At 37.5% G+C, this 20,819-nt stretch overlaps 1 protein-coding gene across 1 annotated transcript; it reads left to right on the forward strand.

The window, feature by feature from the left end:
• Positions 1-23: 23 nt before the first annotated feature.
• Positions 24-20,780, forward strand: rnf32 (ring finger protein 32). The gene is made up of 8 exons (XM_048184787.1): positions 24-128; positions 3,383-3,650; positions 3,734-3,876; positions 13,716-13,748; positions 13,861-13,985; positions 14,109-14,217; positions 16,539-16,712; positions 20,482-20,780. Exons 1-8 carry the CDS (start codon positions 120-122, stop codon positions 20,695-20,697), a joined length of 1,077 nt encoding a protein of 358 aa, XP_048040744.1. The 5' UTR covers positions 24-119; the 3' UTR covers positions 20,698-20,780.
• Positions 20,781-20,819: the final 39 nt, after the last annotated feature.

A 20,819-nucleotide genomic window follows, 5' to 3' on the forward strand; every position in this document is an offset into this window, starting at 1 on the left:
TCATCATTCGTAATCAGGTATATTGACAATCAGGAAAATGAGATGAGTTCGTGGGAACGTCACACTGAATGGAACGTCGTCGCATAGCGACCAAGTAAACAGTGTTTCTGTGGACAGCAATGCCGCGGGTGAGGTGCTTTTCTTTCTTCACTCTGGAGGATCCTCTCTTGTAAGGTTATCAGAATGCGTCGCTGCTTATTTTGCGCCTCATAATTTAGAGAATGATGTCTTATTTTTCTCGCTAGTCGACGAGCTCTTGCTAGCTGTTATGGTCACTGTTCTGATTCAGTGAGTTGTAGTTATGGTTGTAGTAGGCATCAGTTGCCATGGTAAACAATTGTCCGCCATATCAACGACACATTCGCAAATTCTCGTAAACTCTTTGTAGGCTAATCTCTGTGCTCATATCTCTGAGACACAGGTGTAAGATAAATTGACGCTGTAAAGTAAACTGTATAATAGTGACTTAAAATGACTTTTATGAGGCTGGTGACTTAAATTTCTTTTCTGCTTTACGAATTTAGTCCTGCTCATCTAATCATGTAATCATTATCATCATCATCATATCAACATAATCTGCTATTGCTGTGGTACTCATAAATCACTCATGTATGACGCAACGTTTAATTTAACAACATGCAATCTTCTCATAAAATAGAAACTTGCTGTAAGACAGAGTCTCAAATTCCCAGACTCGCCATATCAATATCATAGACTTCAGCGCTGCTCTTGAACACACAGTTTAAGTTTAAAGTGTTTGAACTGGATTGAAAGCATTGGATTAGAAGTTGTCTCAGAAGTGTGTAATGCTTCATGGCCATCAGGGTTAGGCTCTATAAGTCAATGTAAGAAAATAAATAAATAATCGTAAAGTGTACACCAGTTTAGACTACTGGTCTACAAGAAGCATGTTTCTATTTTGATGGTTATCCCGAATGTTTTGACAAGGAGTCTGTCTACTATATCCTCCTGAGAGCCAGAATTTTTTTTTTTTTTTTTTGAATTTAGTATTTTTTAACGTCATTATATTGTTTTGAGCATAAGAAACAAATAAAAAAATAACATTTCTGAAAAATTCTGTAGTGGATACCAGGACTAAGTTGTTTAAAGTAATTTTTAGGCTTCAGGATTGTTTTTAATCAAACTTTGTATAAAGATGATTCTCAACTATGTTATGAAAGATATAGTGGAATTAATTGATATACCATTTTACTTTATGCAATATGTGGGTAAAATGGCCATACATCGGTTTTGTAATTTGCATATTAATGTGTTCTTGGAGCAACATGCAATGAAAAAAGAAGTGTAATAATGGGAGTAATAATTGGCAACATTTTCATGATAATATATACAAAGTTAAGTCATGAAACTCTAACTGAGTGCTGATTGGTTCTTTCTATGCTGCGGCACCAGCCAATCAGAAGTAATTCCAAATCCACGCAACCATATATATCGTACCCTAGCCTGCAATCGACAATCTGCGCAATGTGAAGCGCTGGTTTCCCTCCTCCTCCCCAGCACCACCTGTAGAGATCTGCTACAGGGTTCTACCATTCTTGCAGCAGCCTTTTCTTTGTTTTATTTGACTAAGCTGAACAAATTTGTATTTGCTCAGCAGCAACAGCAGCAGCAGCGTAGCAGATCTCGTACGGCAAAATCAAGCCATGTGCTTCATGCCCCATGCCAATAAATGCTGGTTGAATTTAATCCACTCCGAGAGTTGTCATCAATCAATCAATCAATCAATCAAACTTTATTTATAAAGCACTTTAAAACAACAGAAGTTGACCAAAGTGCTGTACAGAAAAATATATAAAACATAACATACTCAACTCATACAACACATAAAAACAAAAACAAATTAAGAAACAAATGTCAAAATCAGGTGTCAAAGGCCAAAGAGAAAAGGTGGGTTTTGAGAAGCGACTTAAAAGAAGACAATGAAGAGGCCTGTCTAATGGGCAGTGGCAGATCATTCCACAGTTTAGAAGCTGCTACAGCTAAGGCACGGTCCCCTCTAAGCTTCCGTTTTGTTTTGGGCACATTCAGGAGCAGTTGATCAGCTGACCTGAGAGAACGGGTGGGTCTATAAGGGTGTAGCAGCTCAGAAACATAGGGTGGAGCAAGACCATTTAGAGATTTAAAAACAAATAAGAGAATTTTAAAATGGATCCTAAAATGTATGGGCAGCCAGCGTAGTGAGGCTAAAATAGGGGAAATGTGCTCGTATTTGCGTGTTCCCGTTAACAGACGTGCTGCAGCGTTTTGAACTATCTGCAGACGAGCAACAGAAGACCCACTAACCCCCACATACAGTGAGTTACAGTAATCCAGCCGAGTGGTGACAAAGGCGTGCATTGCTGTCTCAAAGTGCTGCCTCGAAAGAAATGGCTTTACTTTGGCCAGCTGCCTCAATTGAAAAAAGCTTGATTTAACGACTGCCCTAATCTGACTGTCAAGCTTGAGGTCAGCGTCGATTTTAACCCCTAGATTAGTGATTGTTTGTTTGTTGTACTGGGCCAAGGCCCCCAAATCAACAGAAGGGGTCCCAATGGTGCCACCAAAAACCATCACCTCTGTCTTTTTTACATTAAAACTTAAAAAATTAAGAGACATCCAGGCCTGTATATCAGCAAGACACTCGAGTAACGGTCCGACAGTGTCGTTCTTTTTAAGAGGCACGTAAATCTGGCTATCATCTGCATAAAAGTGGAAAGACATGCCATGCTTCCTGATTATTGAACCTAGTGAGTTGTCATGATTGAACTAATAATTAATAGGAATATTGATATATAATTTCTTTCCCTATTCACTTGTTGTATCTCCTAAAATGCCTGATAAACATGATTTAAGTCCTGGTGTCCTCTACAGGGGTCATGTATGAAATCAATGTTTCGTAACAGAAAGTCATATTTTGATTTGAAACCCCTTAACATTTTCCTGAGATGTTGATTTATAACAAACAATTTGAAAATGAATCCGATTGAAATGATAATTACAAAATATTATCATATTTCCATAAGAGTGCTAATTTTCATTTTCAGTCATATTTAAAGACCAAGAAGTTGTTGTTGTCATGGCGAAACCTTTAAAATTTGGTATCTCTGCAAAGCCCTGAATGTGCTCTTTACAGGACATCCAGACTTAAAACTGTGATGTCAGAGAAAATCACTAAAATATAATGTCCACTACATAGGACAAAAGTCTATTTCTGGGTCCCAGGAGGATATGATTCACAAATATTCATTATATTACTGTGGATTTATTGTTGTTGTTTTTTTGCCAGTGACTGATTATTTTTCAAGGGCTCTTAAATGTATGACATTGACTGATATTTATTATCTGTCTTCTTAACTGAGTTTGACCGCTCCATGTTCCGTAGGGATTCGGCTATAAAGCAGAGAGCAGGAGAGTGACTCTAGCAGCAGTAGCACTACAGGACCATATCACACGAAGCGTTCCTATTCAAAACATTCCCCATAACCTCTCCATATCAGTCACTTCTTGTCCCGCTGGTTGTGGGGCTGCACATGTTAGAAGGAGGCACAAAAACCACAACACAAGGCAGAGAGTCAGATATCCTGAGCAGACACAAGGACAAGAGGAGAGAGAATATGTGCTGGATCATGCCCCTCCACCTCTGACTCTTGGTAGGCTGCGATCATGGTGCTTTATGCTGAAATTTTGTTGAAACCTCACAGTGGCTAATATGCAGTTGTTGATGATGATGCAGCCCAGAGGATGGGTCTGGTGGCAGCTCCCTCAAGAAGACTAACAGCAGAGGAGTGGGCAGAGGTCAAAACCAGGTCCATCCAGGAGGGAGACTCAACCCAGCCCTGTGTGATATGCAGGGAGGAGTTTCGTCTGCAACCACAGGTAACTGCCCTTAGAGGCGTCTTGCCCATTCACATGCCACCATAGACTTTAAGGCAAGTGGGATTTGAATGCAACTTCCAGATGACAAAAAATAAATATATTTACATTTGATTTTTAAGTTCCAAAGCTATTGAAGGTATAAAATTAACAGTGCCTCATATTGAAGCCAAAAATATGCCATTTAGCCTATGTGATTAGTGGGGGAATCCAAACAAAATTTTCTATGAAAACATGACAATGCACTTTGGCCTGCAACAGCCGATGCTGTCACTACAGGTGCGACCATGAGTATAAAAAGGCACCTGTGAAATACGTCATCCACTTCTTGTCTGAAGGATACATGGACCTTGGCAAAGGATACCTGAAGCATGGCAAAGGGAAGCAGCGTCTCGTTTCCTATCTCAGGGAACCATGGTTACATGCGTAACCTGAGATGTTCCCTTTCAAATGGGAACTCGTGCTGCGTCCCCTAGAGGGTGCTATGGGGAACAGAATACCCACGCTGCAATGCTGAAGGGATGATGTCTTAATGGGTGACATAAGTCTCAAAGGAGTCCCCATCACACAGTTACATGCCAGCGGCTGTCATGACCGATTCCCTACTGCCAGAGCCCGAGATAGTCAGGCTCGCAGAGAGCCTAACCACTCGGAACTACTGTTCAGACAGAAACTGTAACGGCAGAGGCTTCAAACACTGGCTCTCAAAGCTGTCTCTTGTAGTCAGTCTCGTGAATGCATCATACCTAGCGCATCCAGCTAGAAGAGCATTCCACCCAAATCTGCGTCCCACATCCCTCGAGAATGGGGAATGAGAATGCTTTGACTAATGTGTATTATCCTTGTATTGAATAACTGGCAACCTAAGGATGAAGGAGAGACAGTATGTTTGATGTCACAAACCTTTACGTAAGTTTTACACACAGCAGAGATTTCAAGGCTTTCACAGTAGAAATGAACGTGACAACAGCCAAAGCATGTCGCTTATAAGTCTACATTTTCTGCTTGTCTCTGTGTGAATGAATGCAGTTGTTTTGTCTTCTACACAAACTCAAACACATGTGACACTTAATGTTACATGAACTTCAGTCACTTCAGAGCTTTCTTCACCATTTCATTTGGAAAAACACAACAAACTGCCAAAATAATATGGTGATAAGCCTATTTGTGAACTGATATTAGGCTAATATTGTAGATCTACCGTTGTGTTTTGCTCAATATGATATTAAGTGGCAGATCAGATCTGCAGCTGAATATAGTAATTGACTTTCTCTGTCCCAGACAAAACCTAAAAAACTATGTGGAGGACACAAGATAATTTAATATTTATAATATGACCGCGTGGTGAATCTATGAACCTAACTCATATTTAAACAACTATCGCTTTTTGTTGTTGGCCAGATTAAATGACAGAGAAAAGAAAATCGGACATAAATTTTGGCTGTATTATTTGTGTCATACAGCTGTATCTCCTCAACTGTATGTCATCTTTTTTATCTTCATTCAAGGTATGATGTTCCTGCAGTATGTTCTGTTGGTCAGTAGATGCCCCCACTTTCTCCTACATATACACATGTACACAATCTCACTTTTTAGGGTCCTGTAACTCTTCAAATTTACCATAATGTCTTGTAACTAGCTGTTTTGTGAATGAAGTAGCAGTCAGGTCAGTGTGAGAGGTCAACCAGCTATTTACAGCTTCCCAATTCTCTTTTAAGATGCCAATCTCCCTAAGAATGCTGGGAAAAAAAGACCAGATGTTCAGAGCAACAGAGTCAACAAAGTTGCCTTAGTCACATGTAAATATTAGTTTGAGCATGTGTCTATATGTGTGTGTTAATTAGATTTCAGAGTTTAATAAAAGTTTCACATTTCACCAAGATGTGACCAAAAAGTAGAACATTTTAATAAGGAAGCAATAATATTTAATATTAATATATATTTCATATTATATATTAGAATATTATTTTATAGTATTTATTTGTAACAAAGTTAAAGGTTCAGGGAAGAAGGAGGCGGGAAATGGTGAACGTTCAAAGTAACTAATTAAAAAATAAACAAACAACAACAATACGAAAGCAGCAGCCCCTCACAGATGACTGCCCTATATAAACATAATAAAACAACATAAATAGTCCAGGCTTTTTCATCAAATTTGTTTGTGGACAAGCGAAAAAAAAGCTGAGCCTTACTCACTTGATGTGTTATATAATCATGTCTAAAACCCACATATACAAGCTTTTCAAAGAACAAACAGGATGCGTGATACTTGATTACCTTATAAAAAATATACCAGCAAACTGGATTCTTCTCTTTTTTACGTAATTTCTGCAGTTGTTATTATTTATTTATTTACTTTTTATTATTATGACCATAATTACTCTACTGTCTCTACTAATTGTATATGTTGTTTTTGTTCTCTTTCTTTTTTCTCTTATGTAAAATATCAAAACCAATAATAAGACAATATATATATATATATATATATATATATATATATATATATATATATATATATATATATATATATATATATATATATATATATATATATATATATACCAGCAGTCAAAAATGTAATTTATCTCACTAACAGCCATTATAATTTTCTATATGCATATCAATAACATTGGCCTGAATTGGATAATGAAGCACTAACCTAGCTGCTCTGTTCTGAACTGTCTGAAGTTTTTTTTTAGTTGTTTCAGATGCACTTGACCATATCATTGTGCAGTACTCAAGATATGATAAAACGAACAATTGCACCACATCTTTTAAAACCAAAGATGGAAGGAACGCAGAACATTTTCTGGCCACAGCTATTAGCATTATCAACAACATATGGTAAATCATTTATAAAAACAGAAAATAAAAGTGGACCTAAACAACTTCCTTGTGGGACACCACAATAAGTATTTTTGGCCTCAGAAAAAGATCCATTATAAAACACTCTCTGTTTCTATTAGAAAAATAACTTCTGATCTAGTCAAGGGCTGTAAGTGAAAAACCATAACATTTCAGTTTGGCAACAAGAATATGGTCAATAACATAAAAAACGCTGCTGTAAAATCTAAAAGAACAGCACCTACCAATGTCTTATCATCTAGACATGCTGTCGTCATTCCTCCTTTTATCCTTTTAGGCCAGTGTGGCGCCCAGCCTTGCTCCGTTCCAATGGCTCTTGGCCCCGCCCTGCTTGGCACATTATTATATTAAATTTAATATTAAATATATTAATATAAGGCATTATGTATTCCTCAAAACAATTAACATTAGCATAAACTCACATTTGTTGTAGAGATGAAGAATAATCAAGTCAAGTCACCTTTATTTATATAGTGCTTTTTACAATGTAGATTGTGTCAAAGCAGCTTTACATTGATAACTGGTACATAATTTTGGCTGCACAGCAGCTCTTAAGGAATAGTGTCAATGCAGGCAGATCAAAGCACTGTTGATTATCAAATGTCAAGTCAAATGTCAAGTGTCCCCAACTAAGCAAGCCAAAGGCGACAGCGGCAAGGAACCCAAACTCCAACAGGTGACATCAGGTGGCAAACAAGTGGCATAGGTGTAGAAAAAAACCTTGGGAGAAAGCAGGCTTAGTCGGGGGGGCCAGTTCTCCTCTGGCGAACACTGCTTTGTTACGATTCAGGTTGCTATCATAAGTCCGATAGGATCGCAACATTCAAATTATTTATTTCAGTTCCATCCAGTTGAGGATCGTATTCATCACGCTGGTATGGACGGTTGTTGAGGAACTGTGTCACTGGTTGTCGTGTTGATGAGGGCTTCACAATGGATGATCTAGTTGACTCAATCTCTTGAGATACTTCAGGGGTGCATTGTGGTCGTGTCAAGGCGCAGGTCCTCGGCCTCACCTGGATACGGCCCAGATCCGGTTGACTGCTATTAGTGTAGATGCCATTCTTCTTCTGATGTAACGAGTACATCTGGTATTATAGGAAGTGTTCCCGGTTCCGGCTGACCTAATGCAGCCTAATAATCCTTTAACGGATTTGAAAATATAAATTGATGATGTGTTATGTGTATGCCAGGATAAAGAGATGCGTTTTTAGTCTAGATTTAAACTGACAGAGTGTGTCTGCTTCCCGAACAATGCTAGGAAGAGTTTAGGTGCCAGATAGGAGAAGGATCTACCACCTGCGGTTGATTTTGATATTCTAGGTATTATCAGCTGGCATGAATTCTGAGATCGCAATAGACGTGAAGGACTATAATGCTTTAAGAGCTCGCTCAGGTACCGGGGAGCTAAACCATTTAGTGCTTTGTAAGTAATTAGATTTTAGATAAAGATTTTAAAATCTATACGATGTTTAACAGGAAGCCAATGCAGTGTTGACAGAACTGGGCTAATATGGTCATACTTCCTAGTTCTAGTAAGAACTCTAGCTGTAGTTTATTTATCAGGCGAGCAGAACAACCACCCAGTAAAGCGTTACAGTAATCTAGCCTTGAGGTCATGAACGCATGAACTAACTGTTCTGCATTTTTCATTGAGAAGCATATGTCGTAGTTTAGATATATTTTTAAGATGGAAGAATGCGGTTTTACAGATGCTAGTAACATGGCCTTCAATTGAAAGATTGGTGTCAAAGAGCACACCCAGGTTCCTAACTGATGCCGAAGACTTAACAGAGCAGCCATCAAGTGTTAGACAGTATTCTAGGTTATTACGTGAGGAAGTTTTTGGTCCAAAAATTAGAATCTCTCTTTTTTCTGAATTTAGTTGTAGGAAATTACTGGTCATCCAATTTTTTATATCAGCTATGCATTCCGTAAATTTTGTGAATTGGTAAGTTTCGTCAGGGCGCAAAGAAATATATAGCAGAGTATCATCAGCGTAACAGTGAAAACTAACGCCATGCTTCCTAATGATATCTCCCAAGGGTAGCATGTACAGAGTGAAAAGCAACGGTCCTAGTAATGAGCCTTGCGGTACTCCATATTGCACTTTTGATCGATATGACATCTCTTCGTTTACTACTACAAACTGATAACGGTCAGATAAGTATGATTTGAACAGTTCCACTAATGCCAACATAATTTTTGAGTCTATTTAAAAGAATATTGTGATCGATAGTGTCAAATGCAGCACTAAGATCCAGTAACACTAATAGAGAGATACAACCACGATCTGATGATAAGAGCAAATCATTAGTAACTCTAATGAGAGCAGTCTCAGTACTATGGTACGGTCTAAATCCTGACTGGAAATCCTCACAGATACTATTTCTTTCTAAAAAGGAACATAGTTGTGTTGATACTGCCTTTTCTAGTATTTTTGACAGAAAAGTGAGATTTGAGATCAGCCTGTAATTGACTAATTCTCTAGGATCAAGTAGTGTTTTTTTAATAAGAGGTTTAATAATAGCATAAAAGCCAGCTTAAAAGTTTTTGGTACGTATACTAGTGATAAAGATGAATTAACGATATTAAGAAGAGGATCTATGACCTCTGGAAGCATCTCTTTCAATAGCTTAGTCGGTATAGGGTCTAACATACATGTTGTTGATTTTGATGATTTAACAAGTTTAGACAATTCTTCCTCTCCTAAAGCAGCGAATGAATTAAATTTTTCCTCAGGGACAATACAATGCACTGTCTGACATGATACTGTAGTAGACAGTTGCATGGTTATAATTATTTCTCTAATATTATCAATCTTGCAAGTAAAGAAGTTCATAAAGTCATTACTGCTGTGCTCTTTGGAAACATCAGAAGTTTAAGCTTTATTTCTTGTTAATATAGCCACTGTATCAATAAATACCTAGGGTTGTGTTTATTTTCTTCTAAGAGTTTTGAAAAATAGGCAGATCTGGCAGTTTTTAAGGCCTTTTTGTACTCAATCATTCTCTCTCTCCACGAAATGCGAAATACTTCTAGTTTTGTTTTCTTCCAGCTGCGCTCCATTTTTCTGGCTGCTACCTTTAGGGCCCGAGTGTGCTCATTGTACCATGGCGTTGGATTCATTTCCTTAATCTTTTTTAAATGCAAAGGAGCAACTGAGTCTAATGTGCTGGAAAAGACAGAGGCAGTAGTTTCTGTTGCAACATTGAGGTCTTCTAAGCTGTCTGGTATGTTAAGGCGATGAAACTGATCAGGAAGATTATTTATAAAGCGATCTTTAGTGGTAGAAGTTATGGTTCTACCATATTTATGGCAGGGAGGCAGTTTAGCCACCTTGACTAATTGTAGTATACACAAGACTAGATAATGATCTGAGATGTCGTCACTCTGCTGCAGAATTTCAACAGCATCAATATCAATTCCATGTGACAATATTAGATCTAAAGTATGATTACGACACGTGTTGTCTAACACCAGTAGAGTTTAGCATGTCTGCAAATGCCAAACCCAATGAGTCTTTTTTATTATCTACATGGATATTAAAATCACCAACAACAAGGACTTTATCTGCAGCTAGTACTAACTCCGATAGAAAATCAGCAAATTCTTTAATAAAGTCTGTATGGTGTCCTGGTGGCCTGTATACAGTAGCCAGCACAAATGTCAACTTGCATAATGTTACATAAAGTACCATCACTTCGAAGGAATTATATTTGAAAGACTTTTGACTAATACTGTAACACCTCCCCCTTTGCCTTTCTGACGAGGATTGTGTTGATAATCATAACCTTGAGGGCTAGACTCATTTAAAGTAATGTAATCGTCCAGTTTTAGCCAAGTTTCTGTCAAACACAGCACATCTAGATTATTGTCTGTGATAATATCATTTACAATGAGTGATTTTGAAGAAAGGGATATAATCTAATATTTAACAACTCAAGCTTTATCATTTGTTTATCATTATTATCTCTATTTTTTATTTGTTGAACATCAATTAAATTTTTACCATTAAATGGGTTTGGAAGTTTTTTTTTTACTAATTCGGGGTACAGAAACAGTCTCTATGTGATAATATCTAGATGTAAGAGTTTCTGTGTGTTGGGAATTAACTGACTTCTGTAACGTGAGGCAGCTAGCAGATGGTCAGTTTAGCCAGTCTGTCTGCTTCCTGACTTGGGCCCCAGTTTGTCATGTTTCAGCTCTAAGACTATGTTCCATATTACTAGAGAGAAGAGCAGCACCATCCCAGGAGGGATGAATACCATCTCTTTTCAACAGGTCAGGTCTGCCCCAAAAACTTTTCAAATTGTCTATGAAACCTATATTATTTTACGGACACCACTTAGACAGCCAGCCATTGAGTGATGATAATCTGCTAACTATCTCATCACGCCGACGAACAGGAAGGGGACCAGAGCAAATTACTTCTCCTGACATTGTAATTGCGAGTTCACACACCTCTTTAATGTTAATTTTAGTGATCTCCGACTGGCGAAGTCGAACATCATTAGTGCCGACGTGAATAATAATTTTAGAGTATTTACGATTAGCATTAGCCAGCACTTTTAAATTTGCTTTGATTTCAGGTGCTCTGGCTCCCGGCAAACATGTGACTATGGTGGCTGGTTTCTCTATTTTCATATTCCGTGTAATAGAATCACCAATAACTAGGGCACTTTCAACAGGATTCTCAGTGGGTACGTCACTGAGTGGGGAGAACCTGTTTGATGTTCTTATTGGAGCGGAAGTGTGGTGTTTTCCGCGGCTAGGCCGCCTCACCATTACCCAAGTGCCCTGCTGTGCGGGCTCTACAGCCGGAACCGAACAATGTACAGAGTTCAATAAGCTAGTCGCATCCAAAACAGTATCTGAAGCCCTTGCATTCTTACTATCCGCGATTAAAGTTTGGATGCGTGTCTCTAATTCTGAGATTCTCTCTGTCAGCCTGACTATTTCCCTACATTTATGACATGAAAATCCCTTGTTGCTAACAGAGAGAGCTATGCTGAACATCTTGCAAATGGAACATTAGACAATGCTGGGAGAGGATGACATGACTCACCGTATTTGTAGACTGATCCGAGTTACCACAGCTGTTTGATGAACGCGTTGAAAAAGGAGCGCGCGAGAGACTGATGACAAGTTAACAAGCTAGCGAGATGCAAAAGTGTTGTAACAGCGATTTAGATTCAAAGATTACAAGCTAGCGGTGTCAGATTAATGTGGTAGGCAATATTATATGTAAGGTAATAATAATATAAGCAACAATTAATAAAAGTAAGAGATTCAAAACAAAGCTATATGGAGTTACAGACGCAAACCACTCTGAGCAGCGAGGCAGACAGGAGCAATCCCTAATAATAGGGCTGGGACAATAAATCAGTTCTTGATTCGCGATACGATTCTGGATTGATTCTGATATTTTCTGAATGTATCGCAATTCTCTCTCGAATCGATTCTGAGCTTAGTTTTTAACAGCAGATGGCACTACGTGCTTTAGAAACAGCGGTACTCTGCTTGCTTCCAATTCCTTACACACACCATTTAAACCTAAAATAATCATTCGTAAAGTTTGCAAAGGTTGAAGCGAATTACAAGGGTTTTTGCAGTGGGACAGGTGCAAGTGTATTTAACCACTTACATGACTCAGCCGAACACGAGCACTCTCAGCACCCTTCTTCGTGAGCATTTGAAAGTGAGGTTAAAAACTAGCCTAGAGCACTATCTGCTGTTAAAACCTAAGCTCAGAATCGATTCGAGAGAGAATCACGATACATTCAGAAAATATCAGAATCGATACGAGATCATTGTATCGAGAATCGATTTATTGTCCGATCCCTAACTAATAAGTTGCAAATACAATATGGTGAGAGGAGATAGAAGTAGATCAGCTTATGTTGTAAGTTATGCACCAACAAGAGTTTTGAAAGTCTAAAATATTCTTAATCACATAATGCAAGTTGATTCGAGAAATATTAATATTATATAAAATATTCTGAACTATTATATTTGTCTGGGTTCGAACTTGAATTTGATTTTTTTTTTTAAGTCCTGGAAAACCCTTGAAAACAACCATATTTATAAAGAGGTACTTGAAAAGTGCTTGAATTTTTGAAAGACAATATATATGAACGTAGTGTTAAATTTTTTCGAAAAACATAAATACAATCTTTTCACGCAAAATTGCTGCAGCCTAACTGATAGCCTATAGATACTGCCATTTTGCATGGCTATGAGCATGATATTGCTCATATATTTCCAAGTATATGATACAGTTTTCATACTTCAGGTCAATCATATATTCATGGAGAAAAAAAATCAGTTTGAACGAGAAAAGCGATATCTTTGTCATAGTATTATTTCAATGGTTAAGGGGATTTCCCATTACAGGGACAGCTCTGGGTAGCATTTCCCAAAAGCATCGTAAGCCTAAGTTGATCGTAGCTCCATTGGTTTCAATGGAGCTACGATCAACTTAAGCTTACGATGCTTTTGGGAAACTCTGCCCTGGTCAGTGGATTGATATAAAGCGTCAGATTCAGCTTCATCCCGGAGCAGCTTTGCTTGTCTGTTGCGCCTTATAAGTTGTTGTTCAAAGTTAAAATAAATTCCTGGTTTACAACCTTGCTTCATTCCAGAATGAATCAGTGTTTTTTATTGAATGGTCTAACTCACCCCCCCCCCCCTATAATGTAGCAAGTACGCAACATTATAATATAAAATATTATTTATTGAACAATAATAGCCATTATAAACTTTGTACTATATATTATAAAAGAAGTTTTTAATTTGTGTTTTGGATATCTTATATCTGTAATTTGAGTAAAAACAAATGCTTAAAAAATAAACAATATTTTTAGTGCAAACAAGTCATTAAATTGCAATATAATTAATTTGTTTTCATTTTAGAGTCGCTCCCTAAAATAGTCAGGACTGCATGTTTAATGATTTTTCTTCTGATGTTTGTATAGGTCCTACTCTCCTGTTCCCATGTATTTCACAAAGTAAGTCACCACAGATCCTTCCAACATCATAAATTGGCATGGAGGCTTTAATAACTCCTTATAGAAATCCCTCTGAGTTAGTGATTTAGTCCATTTGTGCCACAAATTTCAGGTGTGTCTGAAGTCTTTTGAGAAGTTCTCAGGCAGGAAGAGCTGCCCAATGTGTAGGAAGGAGCAGTATGAGACAAGGGTGATCTATGATGGTGCTCGGCTCTATCGAGAAAAGTGTGCTCTCAGGTAAAGATGTAGAAGTTCATGAGGGTGGACAATCTACATCCATCTAAATAGCTCCCAGGTCTCTTAAATGAACCTGTAACTGTTTTCTTGTGTTTTGTTTTTATCCTTTTTTTAAAATCTCAGAATACAGGCTTTCTGGCGTGGCTACCTTGTTCGCAAATGGTACAGCAACATAAGGAAACACGTGCCTCCAAAAGACCAACAATTAAGACGAAGATTCTTTGAAAAAAAGGTAACATTAATTGAGACATTATGACAGTTTTAGTGCTGATTGACACTTCATTCTGTTCTATACAATAGCATTTTAAGTTTATCAAATTGGTCCTGTTTATACCTAATATTAAGATGCATCTTGGTCAATTGGATCACAGGTGGATGACGCTAAATACAGGTGTAAATGGGGTCTAAATCATTTTGAGTTTGTCCACTTTCAACCACTTCCAGAGGTATTTGAAAACGCTCCTCTCTGTGTGTTTTTCTGTCGTCTCCGGTCATGTTCATATGTAAATTGCTCAAGCTTATTTCGTCCATTGGATAAAAAGATCTGAAAAAGCTCATACATTTACCCACCCATAGACCCTCCCCTCGACAAAATCAGGACAGAAGTGGACAAAAGAGACAGATTAAAATGCCAGGTGTAAACAGGAATGTGTCTCCCACGCCTGCTTGTGATCGGATAGACCAAAACGCATCTTAATAAACAGGGCCTTCGATTATTATATCGTCACATATATTTTTATCCCACTTTTCTTGTCCGTCTGGTAACTTTGTAATTTGTTATTGATAATTCTTGCAAAATAATTTTGTACAAGATTTGTGAGATTAGAAATTAAGGCTCAAACTGTTTTCTTTCTTTCTTTCTTTTAAGCCTTTTTGTGTTATTTTCCATGGCAGTTTCGTGCACCCTTTGACCCTTCAGAGTGCAGGATACTGATAGCAGGTGAAAGTGGTTAGAAGCTGTTGGTCAGGGACTTCACTGACACAGATGTCTGTTCCTGCAGCCCCCTCATTATCCCACACAGATGTCCCCATGCATTAGCCCAGGGAAAGCAAAGGTTGCCATCTAGTGAGGCAGCAACTGTCAAGTCTTGGTTACGGTTCTGGAACTGACAGCAGTATTACAGACTCCAAGCAATACAAGCCATATTCTGAAATTGCTTTGAAGAACAGAGTGTTCTTATTTAAAAGCATACAGATATATGCATTGACCCCTTTGACAGTATTGTAGGTTTGTGGGTTGTCAAATGAATAATGAATATTTACTCTTTTTTTTTACATTTGTCTGCTACTAGGGACTCAGTAGTGTTCAGCTGTGATTGCTGAACAACTAATATCCAAATGCTCTCTTAGAAAGCGAGTCAGTTTGTAGTGGCAGTCAGAAGGGAAAATGATCTACATTTACGTAACTATTCATTTAGCAAACAGTTTATCCAAAGCTTGCTAAATGTTTTTAAAAGAAAGCTAAAACATATGTTTTATACTTTAGCTTTTAGCTAGCAAATTATTTTTTGAGCATTATGGTCTTTCATTTGTACTTGATTTTCAATTTAATTTTTACAGTATGCATTTTATGTATACTTATTTTATCTTTTATTATCATTATGAAGTGGGTATCATCTTTTATCTTATATCATATTAATTATGGTATTTTTACTTATTTTAAATGTGGAGTACTTAATGCTTATTGTATTTTTTGTAATATTGAAAAAGCACTGCACTTCCTGTCTGGCAGGTGCTATACAATTAAAGTTTTTTATTATTATTATTATTAAATCAACTTAGTGTTTTCAAGGTATACATTTGATCATTTTTTTTGTGTTGCCTAGAAATCAGACCCATAATCTTGGTGTTGCTAGTGCCACGATTTAAAATATATGCAAAATATTATGTGGATTATTTGGCATGTAACTTGTGAATGAGTTAATAGTGTATTTCTAGTGTTTGTCTGTGTTTCTCTGGACCTTTGGCACACCGGGAAGCAGTTAACCAGCTAAACAATATGGAACAAAAGAGAGAAAGAATGTAGTATGCTTATCACTTTGCTTTTAGATAGGTTTTCAATCAACTCGTCGCTCTTTTTCCCCTCAGGTACCTCACTAAGTCAACATATTAGAAAGTTAAATTGGTGACATTAAGATAGATTGTACCTGCCCTCTCTTTTGCTTGAATGTGAGGAGGCAGAGTTCACATTGCCAAGTGTTGTTTGTCCTTCTTTAGGAAGGTCTACGTTTGAACTCTGTGGAACGCTTAACGTCTGTTTAATTACTGATCAAATACAGCTATAAAGAAACCACTGATGTCATTCGGTGCAATAGCCGCCACAGGATGTGTGTGTGTGTGTATACCTGTGCATGCTTAATCTTGCAGGTCAATTTCTGGGATTGTCCAAAAATGTTCCTTTATACATCCATTTATATTGCTATTGATCTGGCTGTTAACATCTTTTCACTGTCAGTGTAAGATTCAGAATTGATTCACGTTACGACGGAACATCAGTTTGCCTTGTCAAGTCTGTCCGAAACCCATTTTCATGTCTTTTATTTTCTTAATCAGTTTCAGGAGATGAACGACAGATTGGTGCAGTCATGCAGCACAGACGTGGAAGCGTTCCTGAACGATATCGATCGCTCTGTGGCCATGAGCCACGACATCCTGCGCCGCTTTGACGTCAAGTACACAAGTGTTTCTGAAATGGAGGATAAGGACTGGCTGGAAGCTCAAGAGAAGGTTTGCGATAATGCCGCTGCTCCCTCACCTACACATGCAGACGGAGACTGAAATACCAGTGCACCTTTATAAAAGAGCAGCTCATCAATGCCTCTAATCCCTCTCTGCAGTCGCTCCTCGGTCCTGCCCTTAGCCCGACATGCCGCCACCTGTCCCAGAGCGCTCGAGCCGCACTAGCAGCACAGATGTTCCAATTCAACAGTATCAAACCCTCCATGAGATGATTGTTTACCTTGCTAATGAATGAGTGGAAATAATCCACTGTGTTTACTAAAAAACACAAGCTGTGCGGATAATGCACGCCTAGCCTTTCATTACATGCGAGCTGAAGAAAAGCTTTGGCATTTCAGTGGGCCTCATTGTTATTGTGTTGAGGCAGCTAATGGCGGTGATCCACTAAAAAAGGAAACACTCATTTTTTATCTTCTGGATGAGAGGTCGGGCAGATAGACTCAAACCTAGAGTTAGCAGAGTTCAAGTCAGAACTAACCCATTCCCACCCAGACAAACACAAAGAACAATTATGAAATGTTCTTGTGCGAAGCAATTGGCCTTCGCTGAATAAAGGAAGCTGACAGTCAGTTAATGATTATGGCTGCACACCTACCTTCTGTTAGACTCAACTGAATTTCAACTGTGATACGAGCTGCACGCAGCGGTCATAAATCTGCTAATCATTTTCCCGATAATGTAACAGGAAAACACTCTCACGGAACGAGGCGTGCCTGTTCATGACTGCGACATGAAACATCAGCAAATGTTCATTAATAAAATTAATTCAAGGGAGTAACAGAGAATTTATTTTGATGATTAAATACAAATTAACAGTACACTACTGGTCAAAAGACAGAATAATTAAGTTTTTTTTTTAATGCTATTAAAAGGAGTCTCTTATGCTCACCAAGGCTGCATTTCAAAAATACAGTGAAAACAGTAATACAATTTTAAATAACTTTTTTCTATTTGGATAAATTATAAAAAATTTATTCCTGTGATGGTAAATCTGAATTTTCAGCATCATTACACCAGTGTCACATGATCCAGCAGGAATCATTCTGATATGCTGATGATTTGCTGTTCAAGAAACATTTCTTATTATTATTTCTTTTTATAATCAATGTTGAAAACAGTTGTGCTGCTTAATTTTTGTGTAAACTTTTAATTCAGTAAGGACACATTAAAGTGAACAAAAGTGACAGTAAAGATATATATAAAGTTATAAAAGATTTCTATAAACTTTTACTAAACCATTATTAATAATTGATTACCAATAGTAATCAATAATTTAGCAGCAAATCAGCATATTAGAATGATTTCTGAATGATCATGACACTGGTTATTGAAGTAATGATGTTGAAAGATAGAGATGTCATCATAGAATTATATTTTAAAATATATTAAAATAGAAAACCGTTATTTTAAATTATATAAATATTTTATATTACAACTCTTGCCATATTTGTAATCAGCTTTGGCAAGCATAAGAGACTTTAAAAAAAAAAAAAAAAAACCTTAATTATTCCAAACTTTTGAACGGTAGTGTACAGTGGTGCTCAGAATTATTGGCACCCTTGGTAAATATGATCAAAGATGACTGTAAAAATAAATCTGCATTGTTTATCCTTTTGATCTTTAATTCATAAAATTAGCAAAAATCTAACCTTTCATTGAAGAAAAAGAATTGAAAGTGGGGGGAAAGTCACATTATGAAATAAATGTTTATATCCAAAACACGTTGGCTACAATTATTGGCACCCTTTTATTCAATAGTTTTTGCAACCTCCTTTTGCCAAGATAACAGCCAAGATAAGAGTCTTCTTCTATAATGCCTGATGAGTTTGGAGAACACCCGACAAGAGATCAGAGACCATTCCTTCATGCAGAATCTCTCCAGATCCTTCAGATTCCCAGCTCCATGTTGGTGCTTCTTCTCTTCAGTTCACTCCACTCATTTTCTTTAGGGTTCAGGTCAGGGGACTGGGATGGCCAGGGCAGAAGCTTCATTTTGTGCTCAGTGACACATTTTTGTGTTGGTTTTGATGTTTGTTTTGGATCATTGTCCTGATGGAAGATCCAACCACAGCCCATTATTGGATTTCTAGCAAAATTGGTCAGGTTTTGATTTTTTATCTGTTGATATTTGGTAGAATCCATGATACCATATATCTGAACAAGATGTCCAGGACTTCCAGCAGAAAAATAGGCCCACAACATTAATGATCCAGCAGTATATTTAACCGTGGGCATGGGGTACTTTTTATCCATGTGTGGTGTATCCATCTGGTGGGTTTGCTGCCAAAAAGCTCTTCTTTTAGTTTCATCTGACCATAGAAGCTTGTCCCGTTTGAAGTTCCAGTCTTGTCTGACAATTGAATATACTGGAGATTGTTTCTGGATGAGAGCAGAGGATTTTTCTTGAAAACCTCACGAACAACTTGTGGGAATGTAGGTGCTGTTTTCAATTTTTTTTTTTTACGCTTTCTGAGACTCAAGACTTAACTAATCTCTGCAATTCTCCAACTGTGATCCTTGGAGAGTCTTTGGCCACTCAAACTTTCCTCCTCACCATGCATTAGAACGATTTAGACACATGTCCTCTTCCAGGCAGATTTGTAACATCTTTAGTTAATTGGAACTTCTTAATTATTGCCCTGATAGTGGAAATGGGGATTTTCAATGCTTTAGCTATTTTCTTACAGCCACTTTCTATTTTGTGAAGCTCAACAATCTTTTGCTGCACATCAGAACTATATTCTATTCTTTACTCATTGTGATGAATGATTAAGGGAATTTGACCTTTGTATTTACACATATTTGTACTCCTGTGGAACAGGAAGTCATGTCTGGACAATTTCATGCTCCTATTCACCCTGGTCTGCTAAAAAAATGTAAATATGAATGGGAATATACTTCAGAGATATTTTACTCATAAGAATTTCTAGGGGTGCCAACATGTATTGAAGAAAAACATTTATTTCATAATGTGAGTTTCCCCCACATTCAATTGTTTTACTTCAATGAAAGGTTGGATTTTTGCTCATTTTATGAATTAAAGATCAAAAGGATAAACAATGCAGATTTATTTTTACAGTCATCTTTGATCATATTTACCAAGGGTGCCAACAATTCTGAGCACCACCATACAAAGATATTTGTCCCACAGTAAACCAGGGGACATCAAGAACAACTTGGCACCAAGCATGGTACACTAAGTTTCATTTAAATGGATACAGATCAAAAGACGTGATCAACAGATGCATGTCAGCAATTTTGATCATCTTTGTATCTGAATAACTTTCAGTTGCTATTTACAATCAGTTGCACCTACTAATGGCTGGTGTCAGTGTCATAGTGGCGCCTTACCAGCATAAATCATTGTGCATTTTGAATGGTTATAGTCTCTTAAACGTCAAGAATGGTCCCTGACACCATTTTATGGGTAGTGCACAATTAATGTTTTATCCTATTAGACCATTGGTTAAATTTGCAAATGGATACTGTATGATATATACTATGTCGTTGACATTTTAGCACCTTATTGAAAGCAACTGGATGGGTATATACACTATGCATTTTAAGGATTATCAGTGTAATTCTCACTTAAATCATTAGCAGGCAGCATTACTGTTTGTTCTCACATACTTAGTCTGATTACTCACTGATAATGTTTTCCACTGGGGAGCTCTTTCCTGGTACAGAAATACTTTTTTGAATTACACAAAAACCTAAAAATTGACTCTACAAATGATTTTTTTCTTGGTTCCACTAGGCTGTCCAGCGAGGTGTTCAGGACTGCGCCATTTGCCTGAACTGCTTAAGCTCACACAATGGCTCATCGAAGAAAGACAGAAATATCCTATTATTATCCTGTTCCCATATCTTCCACGAACCCTGTCTGCAGGCCTTTGAGATTTTCTGCCAGGAGGCGAAACCCAAATGTCCTCTCTGCCGGTCACACTACGCTAAAATGCTCGTTTCTAATTGAAGCTCACTATAATTATTACATTGTCCTCCTGATGTTCTAGTGTATTTACTTAATGTAACAAATTAAACTTCCTCCACAACACACTTAAAGTCTGAATTTCTGGTTTGACATCATGATACGGT

Source organism: Megalobrama amblycephala, linkage group LG3 (genome assembly GCF_018812025.1).
Source record: "Megalobrama amblycephala isolate DHTTF-2021 linkage group LG3, ASM1881202v1, whole genome shotgun sequence".
Taxonomy (NCBI): Eukaryota; Metazoa; Chordata; class Actinopteri; order Cypriniformes; family Xenocyprididae; genus Megalobrama; species Megalobrama amblycephala.

Bases quoted from the DNA above. Each gene is read 5' to 3' on its own strand.
- rnf32 (XM_048184787.1), top strand. The intron at 3,651-3,733 runs GTAGGCTGCGAT...ATGATGATGCAG, and splicing joins CCCTCCACCTCTGACTCTTG to CCCAGAGGATGGGTCTGGTG. The intron at 13,986-14,108 runs GTAAAGATGTAG...TTAAAATCTCAG, and splicing joins CGAGAAAAGTGTGCTCTCAG to AATACAGGCTTTCTGGCGTG.